We start from the raw sequence: 10,688 nt of genomic DNA, 5'->3' as shown, positions 1-10,688 counted from the left end.
AAAACTTCAACATAAAACTCAAGAGAGTAATGGAAAGCCGTAACATGAATTTGTAAAAGTACTGTATATTCAGCACAGACTGCAGATCTACTGATTCATTGGATACAGAACAGGGGGAGGTCTGTATATTACATTATTAGTTATCATATGTATTCATATGAATTAATAACCACAGCCTTAAAATGTCAATGAAAATTTGATCAAAAGTTATTTTTATGTGATATTAGTATTGCACATATCGCGTGGTTAAATAGTACTTGATTTTTTTAAAAACCATATAAAACAATTAAAAATTCATCAAAATGGCTTTTCACTACAAGTAATATTCTTGCTTATTTAATTGTAACGTCGTCGTGAAAATACATTAACATATTAAGTTATTCAGGGATTGCTTTTTAGATATAATAATAATAATATCCGGTCAGAGCTACTAATGAAAATTAACATCAAAGCTGACGAAAAAACGTGATGTTGCGCAAAATGACCTTTTATTAAACCTTTCACTTAAAATTTTTTACTAAATTTGGGGAAATTAAGAAAGAAAAGGTTAACGTTGAAGGAGGCGAGCTGCGCTCCGGAAAGGTGCAGTTTGGACGTATAGAGCCAGAGATGCGCTCCGTCTGCGTTTAAATAAGAAATAGCAACAGTTGTTTCATTTGTTATTTTGCCTCTAGTGGGGCTAAAGTAGCACAACAGCGATTGTTGAGTTTTTGCAGGAGGCGGGGTAAGCAGGCGGCGGGGCTGTGATGCTGCCGGAATACTGCCCCCTTCCCTCCCACGCCTCTCCCTCACTCGTCCTCCGGCTTCCAGGGCAAACGGCTTTGTTGTGATCAGTATCCAAATTTTACGCGGGTTACCTAAATCGCATCAGTTAACTAGCGGTGCCTTGAAAGCTGAGATGCGTTAAATGTATGTACTGTCTCTTTAAGTTCTCCTAGTTGGTTCGTTTCGTATCGATCAATCCACCATTTTCCAACACGCTCACCAGCGGTAGTAGGACACAGCGACGGCGACAACATAGATCCTCCACCTGGAGACGCCAGGACCCGGCGCACTCATGGCAGCCAATATGTACCGGGTCGGAGGTAGGAAGACGCACGTTTTTAAAATCGCTATACTTTGCCTAGCAGGGACACTATGCACTTCTTGCGCTGTTAATCCTCTGTTGGTCGCTCTTCCTCTTTATTTCCTAAAGCTGAAATTGGTTGCAAGGAGATACAGAAAATAATGATGGATGCCAATGATGATGATGATGATGAAGATGATGATGATGATGATAATGATGTTGGCGGTGATACTGGCAGTGATGATGATTTTAATGGTGGCGGTGATGGTGATGATGATGATGATGAGGATGGTGGTAGTGGTGGTGGTGATGATGATGATGAGGATGACTACGAGGAGGAAGAGTATGGTATTTGCACCCCGGGTTTTTTTTGTTGTTGTATTGTTGATCAGGTACATTAAAACTAGTACAACAAACTGAAGTTTGGGTTATCTTTCTTTATGCAGACTTTTAAAAACGTGGAACTGCGCTCGTCTTTTATAAAGTTTTGTTTGTTTCGCTTTTCCAGCAGCTCTGCTTGCTTGTGCCATATAGCATTTCAGCCGTTTACTCCACGCAACAAATGAAATAGTCCGAGTACTTCTTCCTAACACGCCACGTGTTTGTAATTTATATCTGATCATTCCAGTCCTCTAAGTGTTTAGATATCATGTTATTTTGTATAAGTGAGACAATGAAGTTTTGTCCTGTCGTCCCACTCTAACTCTAATAACAGCGCCGATAGGTAGGGGGAAACGAGATGTTTTTGCAAGATGTATATTGCTTTATTGATAGATAGCATTTGAAGATGCCCACGTTGTGGTTATACTGCTGTTTCCTGTTGGACGAACTATGCGATAAATAAACATTTATATAATGTTTTGGGGACATTAGAATAGAAGTCTTCGCTGTACCGAAGTGTGGGTGCTAATGCCCGGTTATCTGGAGGACAGCCTTCGAAAAACGGCCATCCGTGTCCACAGTGGGCTGTCAAGTGGAAAAGCCTGCAAATACTGGCTGTGCCTTTTGCGGTTGTGATCAGTGGGCAGCGGATGCGGATCTCTAGGGATCTGCTGGGGTACTCTGACTTTTCCGAGGGGCTGCTTTTAGACACGAACATGCTTTATAGGGGACCAAAGCAAAAAAGCTTTCAAGACTGGTGTCAGACATTGTTTTGGTCATTTTTGGTAAACCTTTGATACTTAATGCAGAATGCTCATCATATTGTTATGAGTTAAAAGTTACAGGCTGAAATAGTGCATCTGCCAGTTTTATGTGGTGTGTTCCTTACATCCATCCATCCATCCATCCATCCTTCCATCTACACTTGCTTAGTGGTACTATAAATATTAATGAAAATATAGTTTTTTTTTTTTTTTTTTTTTTTAAACAAATAAAACTGGTTTAGACATGTAAAGTACACATACATTCATGTGGTGTATTCCCTACAGTGGTACATAAATGTTAAAGAAAATTTAGTGTTTTTTAATGACTGTTTTGCACACATTAAGCATGTGCAGATTGGTAGCAGAGTTGAACCTCCTGACTGCCCATCAACTCCCATCAGTGCCTGTCTGGAGTAATTTCGCCTTGGATACAGTTCGGTTGGTACAGAGCTTATTCTTGCTGCCTGCTACCCTTTCTAGCCTTTCCTGGGGCTTTCACACGTTTTTCCATTTTGCTGTGAGGAGGAGCCAGTATCGCTGGCAATGTGTAAGCAAGGCTGTCTGGTTTTAATTTCTGGTTGTTACACTATAATTGGCATGATTGATTGGATGAGAAATGAAATGGCCCCTTTGTGTTAATTAACAGTGGGCGGAAATTTCTCAAACCTTCTTTACCAATATGTACCAAATGAAATGTACCCAAAAATAAGCTGAGCTGGTGTTTGTGGTGTTTGATGTGTGTGACGCTTCATTGGTAAGTTGTGGGCAGAGTTTCCTCAAAGTTGAGTAGTATGTTTCACTGAGAGAATTTGCATAATGCACATACAGTTCTTTTAACTTAAGTATTTACAGATAATACTAAGATTATAAGATGTTAAACATTGATTATGAATACTGTACTGTACAATAATGGCAGACACAATTTCTCTTGTTTATGAAAATCTGAGACAACATCAGATGGATTCTACATAAGTTATGTTATTGATATTCATCTGAATATTTCACACTTATTAGTTTTGGGGTATTTTAAGGTATGTGTACTTTAGACATGTGATTACTAATAGCGTTTGTGCTGCGGTTTGTCTGACTTTTACAATGAAACAGAAGGTTGCCCTCATGCATATAGGCAAGGCACTTATCTTTACTGTGAATCCCATTGGTGGATGTTGATTCATCCAAAGATGTTGCTTGATACTACCTGCTGGTTCTGGACCTTCATCAGGACTGGGCCACTGGCTAGAATCATGTTATGATCTTGACCAAGAGCTTACAGTCTCACTCCATCACACACTGGCTGGTGTGTATCTAACATTGTCCCGGCCTGTATGCATGGTTGCTGTATTTATTCTCTGTTGAGCAGGATGGAACCCCTCTGTTCTCAGAGTTGGCATGTCGTTCCTTGCCCCCGCCCCTCCTGCCCTCAATCAGGTTGTACCTGCTAGGTTTGCTGTTCTTCCACAGTGTTTGTCTGCATTCATCTTATCTTCTGTAAGTTGGTTTCACTGTTTCTCCTCCCTTACCGTCCCCTTCCCTGTCTTGATGTGTCGTTCATGCAGTTTGTTTTCACTTTACGAAAAGCAATGCATGTCGCGTGAGGCACATGTGAGGATGACTGACCGTTCGGGTTAACACAGTCATATTTGCCACTAATTTTCTTCAACCGTCCAAACAGACCTTTAAAATACATGTTTTCTGTAGCAAAGTTTGCGTCCGATAAGCACTGCAGTACCTGCAGATTTAATGACAAATGCCAGAGCCTCTTTTAATTCGAGTAGATATAGTTTACATTGTACATATGGATAATAATCTTTGATCTTCTCTACATTTATATGTAACATTCTGACGTTATGGCTAGTTACTAAACTCTGGAAAATGTATGGTGGGTGCCCCATTCAGTGAGGTAATTATGTGCCTGTTTCCCAGACAGCCCTAGTATTCTGCGTACCTTAGCATCCCAATCTTATGAAAATAATATAATGACAGGCCCATAGCAGAGCTGATTTTTTTTCTATTTTTTTTTGGTAGTTCATAATTAAATTTCATCTCGCGTTGTTGTTGTGTTTTGCGGAGCTAAAAATCAATGTTTCGTGCAGCTGTTAATTGTTTTTTTTTTTTGGGGGGGGGGGGGGGAATCCCTCCTCCTCAGTTTGATTAGTCATCAGGGATGAACTGATGCACAGTGAGGCGTGGAACAATTTCGAGTATATTTACTTGTGACACCCTGACTGCCATTGCGGTTGTGAATGTGCCCACTGCATTCTCTCGTTACCCATTGTGATATGCGATGTGATGAGGGAAATATATTCGGCACCATTTGCCATTGTTGTTGTTTGTTGTATGATTGAAAGTCTTGTCAGTTCTCATTTGTGTTGTCTTATCTGTTTGGCTTTGGCTACTAACGATACAGTACAATGCTAATAGGTACTGTTTGGCAGAAATGGGAAAGCTGTTATTCGTGGGCTGTTTCATTTTTTTCATTTTTTATTCTCTCCCGTTTTTTTGCCGGTCTCATAATTCTAGTGTGTTTTTCTTTCTGTGCTGATACTTTTTTTTTTACGACAAAATAGCGTTGAAATTGGTGACTCCTGAACACCAGTGAAATTTTGTTTTATCCCGTGTTCCGAATATTGAAGATCATTATTGCTAATTAATTGATGAGCTGTTTTTTTCTCTCTCAACATATAAAGAAATCAATTCACACAGGAAATCATCTGATTAGAAAGAAAAAAAAAAACGATGGTAAAAATGTTGCTTCTTTCTGATAGAATGATGCCAGACGGTGGCTGCGTTCAGGCACTTAACCATTGTTTGTAATGATGTGTTCCATAGCTGGTCACATGGGAATCTGCACAGACTGGGTGTGATTCAAATGGGAAAAGACACTGCGATTGATCTGCTTTTATTTGTAGATTAATGTCATACCAGAACGTGGCATAGTACATTTTCTGTAATATATGTTCATAAATCGTTTGGTTGTTTGGAGTCTTAGCTATAACATATATACATCTGAATTGATCTGATAATGATTTATATAGATTTCTTCTGCAAGTCTGCCAAAACTAGCATCAGGCATTTGAGTAGAATTTTGCATGTCTGAGCTGATGCATTATGGTTCTCATACATTGTGGTGCATTGGAGGAATCACCAACCACTCTTAGAAACCTCAAGGTTGTGGGTTTCGAGTAGTGCTGGACGGTATGACCAAAACTTTGTATCACGGTATGTTCCAAGATTCCTGCAATTTCACGCTATATCACTTTTAAAAAAAAAAAAAAAATTTTATTATGTTTAAGTTCACCCTTACCGTGACTGCACGTGTTTTACATCAATAAAACACGTTAACGAATGGTTTTAAAAAGCTGTGTTTTTATTATTATAAAAAAAACATTTGCATTTAGCTTGATAGTTTCATTATTTCATTAATTTATATTCAGCTTGATAGCGACACGTTTTATTGATTTATAACCATGGACTTAGCTCAATAAGAATTACTTCACTGACATGTTTTGTTAAATTAATACTGTATATTTAGCTGGATAGCGACACGTTTTATTGATTATAACCATATATTTAGCCCCCTGGAGTCATGTTTTATTTATTATTATTGCGTATTCAAGATATTGCTTTACCAGTATGCATTTATTGCATTATATTACACATAATCCAAATTTTCAGGCACAGACTGAAGCAGGAGATATAAATACTTTGATTTTGAGCAGTTTTATATATAGAATTGTAGTGTTATAAAGTTATAACTGTTAGAATGGTATATGCAGTTGTACTGAGAGGGGACCTCGTTCACTGCACAGTGATCCTTCTAGCAGTGAACAAAATTATATAACTTGCTGCCTGTTGCAGTGTTACAGCTGTCGTTTCAAGCATGCTACGGTATGGTGGTATATGTAATATTCATATTGTACCAGCACTGGTTTAGAGATGATTCTTTTGTGTAACTCCCAAAACGGATAGGGACATGCATATAACTGGATCTAACTGCAGTGCACTGGGGCCTTTCTTCTAAGATCTCTCTGCTTCTTTGACCACTCTGTCTTGTGCCGTACTGAGCGACATGTACCGCACTGTGAGCCGGGAATGAGAGAAGCGTGATATGACTTCATCCTGTGGAGAAAGTGTGTGTCTTTGTGTATGTGTGTTTGCCTGTGCGTATATGTGTGTGTATGGCTGCCTAGGAAGTGGTTGGAGAGCTACGTGACACGGTCGCCGTTATTCCAAAGATCCGTGCAGCGAATGGCACGCTGGGGATGTCTGCTCCGTTATCAGCATGCAGTAAGAGGCTTGAAGTAGGTTTGATCCACTATCCAAGCCTTGCCGTCAGCATCACAGCCCTGAGCTGCGCCCTGTGGACTCGTGGATCTGGTGCATGTCTTGGGAAGACCAGCCGTGACGATTCCATCAGCCTTCACACTCCATGGAACCGTTTTGTTTCCTGCTCTGTTCGGCAATCCTTGGCCTAGTTAGATTCCACCCAGCCGACATTCTCTCCAGGGCTTGGTAACATGCTCTGATTGGGCTGCGGGAAATTCGACTGCATTGTGATGTCGTGGCTGCTCCAGTGAGAGATTGGCCCTTAGTGGTTTGGTGGGGCGGGGGAGGGGCTGGCCACATGCAGGGCGGGGGGGGGGGGGGGGGGGCGAGAGTCCTGGCAGGAAGGGCATGGAGCAGCTGAGCCTCGGGGCTCGGCTCGTCTCGGCTTTTACGAGCCAGAGGCTTTGGGCACACTTTGTCCTCGTAAACAGATGAAAATCAAAGGCACAGTATGGCTGCAGTGCAAGCAGTGTGGCTAGAGGACAGCGTTTTAACACCTCACTGCTGTGCACTGTACAGTGTGTTCTCATGCACTTATCGTGCATTTATGCGTGTATGCAGAGCATGGAGGAAAAAAGCACAATTATTTCTAGGAATAAAGGGATAGAGTCTGACACAGAACCTTTTCCCCCTTTTCTGCACCCTTGATTGTGGGCATCTTACCTGTGCTGGGGGGGGGGCTTGGTTTAATCCACACTTTTTCACGTGTTTTTTCAGGGACCATTGAAAGTGTAGTTTTGTTACATGCTGACGTGAAGCTTTCCGTAAAATCTGAAATATGATTGCCATGTGGTTCCTCTGTAAATCCCTGATCAGGAATTCTCACCCAACTGAAATGTATAAAGATTCATGAACAGGAAATGACTGAACTACTCAGGCGCAGTTTTTGTTTTTAGGCTCATTTCCATTTTAAATTACCTGTACAGGTTTTCCTTTGTTCATAACCAATGCTGGAAATAATGTATTTTTAAAAACATTTAACATACTTTGTCAAATGCCATATTATGTTTAGCACATTCCTAATAGTTGCTTTTATTAAAAACAAAAAAACATTAAAAATATTACCATGAAGTTAAATAATGACTGCGCCGTACAAAAATACCATGCACAAGTTTATCCTGGAATTTTTCCAGCTGCGGTGGTATAATTTCTACTTTTTTCTTATGGTTGGATCTGTTTTTCTGTAATGGGACATTTCTTAATGCTTTCTCTGTGTAGTATGTAGTAAAGGGACCCAAGCAGGCCCTTGCTGAGGGAAACTGGGCTCTTGGGTGGTCACATGTTTATCCTCCACACACACTGGAAGTGAAGTTCAGTTTTGGGCTGCAATCAGTTTTAGGTTGGTTTGGATTGCCAGTGGAATCTACATCAAAAGGTAGGGGAAGAAATATAGTATACAGTTACTGGCAGTGTTTCCCCTATCATTATATTATGGGGGTGCCCCGCCCCCCCCTTGAAGGTCTAGTTAATTTTATTCTCTATATAGCGCCAGATCACAACAGAAGTCATTTAAGGCTACCTTTCCTATAGAACAGGTCTATACATTGTCTTTTTATTAAACAAACTAAATAGCCTTATGTTATTTATCTTATTTACACAACAGACACGTGCGCGCACACACAGGTGAGCACACTCCCTCCAGCGGACAGAGAGCGCGCGTCGGAAAATGTCAACCACCTGAGAAGCAGACAAAAATATCTGCGTTTTTTAAACGCTTTTTATTGTCATAAAAAGAAATGTTCTGATGTTTAGTTCAGTTGTTATATTGACTGCTGTGCCCCTCCCAAAGCTGTAAACCTCGGGGAAACACTGCCCAGTATACCAGCTACCAGTATACCAGCTACTGGTATACCAGCGGCTAGGGCTGCAGCTAATGGTTGTTTTTTACAAACTGGGCGGATACCTACGGCTGGCGAAACTGACCGTGGCGGACAGCTAATGGCCCTGTCTAGATCCCACTCTGTCAGTTAGACTGCTTTTTTTCGATTGATTGAATAATCTAATTATTGTCTCATTTTAAGAATAAATAAACTTAAATCATTTGAATTTCAAGCTTCACTTCATTCACATTTATCTTTTCTTAAAGTAACTTACTTAATCACTGTAGCTATTTAGGGTTACAGAGATACTCCTCGGTTTAAACACCAAGGTGAGTGTTATCTTTGGCTTGTCTACGTTTGCTGTTGCCATCTTTAAAATTTTTTGCCTGTGTTTAGTTAGCGATTTCTTTAATTTTGCAGTAAATGACATTATCACTGTAGATGAATCTAGTAAGCCCAAACTAATCACAATAGTTATCTCTGTTTAGCTCGATAAACTATCCATCCACTTTTCCTTACAGGTCATGGGGGCCCAAAGCCTAGATTTTATTTTAGAGGAAGTCAAAAGGAACCAGGCATCCACATTTTTTCTCAATATTTCTGATGCTAAATATATTTTTCTTCATTCTCTTTTTTTATTGTGGGTTTTATATTGTGGTCCTTTTAGCTCCCTAATACAACTCAGCCCATTTAATCTGTTCCAGAGGTTTAATGTTGCATAACCTTAGTTTGACTTGAACAAATAATTTTTTCACTACATCATTCTTAAAATGATAATGATGTCTCCCATTCTTAGGAAAAAGCATTATGACAGACTTTATATTTTATTAAGTTTTTATTTTGGTTGGCGTAAAGCATTTTATTTGTTTTCTCCCCTGGTACTGTTGTCTTCACTCTTTTATTAATGTGCATATTTTTACTAACTGAATACACATTTTTATGATGCCAGGAAAAATAATTTGGCCTTTCATCATATTGTTGCATTCAGAGGTGGCAATTTCAGGTCCGGAGACTACAAATCCAGACCAAGATTTTGTGTCAACCAACCAGTTGAGTCCTCTGTGACTGTGACTCTTTATACTCAGCTGGTTGGTTGAAACAAAATCTTGGTCTGGATTTGTACTCTCTGGACCTGAAATCGCCACCTCTGGTTGCATTATAGTACACATGCATTCTTTTTGAGAGCATGTGGGGTACGTAATTAAGGTTTCCCAGTTAAGTGTTATTGGTATATATTTTTTTTTCAACATACACACCTGGACATGTATGTTTTACATACAAATAAATTAATGCCTTTCCAAAAAAACAGAAACATTTTCATCACCAGGACGCTATCAACTGTGGTGTTAATTTAAATTGCTCAGATTTTTGCAAACAGCCTGTGTTCTGTGTTCTGCCATCAGGGTGGCTCAGCATATAGCAGTAAGGCTACAGACCGCCGGGGTTGCAGCATTCGGGCTGCTCTCAGCTAGGTGTGAGTGTGGACGCTCTTTCCACGCTCTTTCCACGCTCTTTCCAGGCTCTTTCCACGCACTCTTGGTTACCCTTCAGGTCTGTAATTTCCCTTTTGCACTCCAAAGACATGCCGTCAGGATCAGATCACATGAACACTTGAAGGTAATTGAAAACGGGCGGGTAGGTTACTAATTATCAAAGCTCAGTTCAGTCGTTTTGAAGTCAATGGAATGTTCTGAAGCAATATGTTTTAATTTATTGTCATAAGATTTAATAGCATGTTATGTAGCGTGTGGCATTAATTGCCTGACCCCCTGTATGGCTTCAATTATACCAGAAACACTTAATCTACAGCAACAGAAACCTATGCAAAAAGGATTATGAAAAAGCATGATTTACTCAAATACTGGCACATTGAACTTCAGCTGGCAGCTCGAACATCAGCTTACCTTCATAGGTGAAGGTTGTGATATTAGGATCTCATGGACTATAGCCACCAAACAATTTCTGAGGTTGATATGTGGAGTGGTGAGGAGGCAAAGAAAAGACTTAGTCATTGTGTGATACTTTGTAACCTGGAACAATTGAGCTGGCAAAACTGATACTTCTTAAGTGTACTTTCGAGTAATTCAATGAAAAAGCTGAGTCCATTAAATCAATTTAGTTATGGATGGATGATGGGCAACACAAGTTATGACTTAAAATATTTCATAGTGATTTTTGATGGATATATTTAACGCGTTCTGTTAAGTTGTTAAGTTAGCAGCCACGGTTTTGGTTGGTTTTGGTGCCTGGACACTTCTACACCTAACAGTGTTTTCACACATTCTATCTTGCTGTCCAGTAAGACACAAACACATGCAAACATTGATACAT

General features: G+C 39.9%; 1 protein-coding gene across 2 annotated transcripts in view; it reads left to right on the top strand.

Moving 5' to 3' along the window:
- The first annotated feature begins 741 nt into the window (after nt 1–741).
- Nucleotides 742–10,688, top strand: part of mta1 (metastasis associated 1) — a 40,202-nt gene continuing 30,255 nt past the window's right edge. The window contains exon 1 of one of the 2 annotated variants that reach the window (XM_072699064.1): nt 742–1,085. In XM_072699064.1, coding sequence (XP_072555165.1) covers nt 1,058–1,085 — 28 coding nt within the window. In that variant the 5' untranslated portion in view covers nt 742–1,057. The remainder of the gene's footprint in view (nt 1,086–10,688) is intronic. The other variant, XM_072699065.1, reaches the window with a different exon arrangement.

Source organism: Paramormyrops kingsleyae, chromosome 14 (genome assembly GCF_048594095.1).
Source record: "Paramormyrops kingsleyae isolate MSU_618 chromosome 14, PKINGS_0.4, whole genome shotgun sequence".
NCBI lineage: Eukaryota > Metazoa > Chordata > Actinopteri > Osteoglossiformes > Mormyridae > Paramormyrops > Paramormyrops kingsleyae.
Note: the sequence above shows the minus strand (reverse complement) of the source record. Positions and strands in the feature narration are given on the sequence as shown.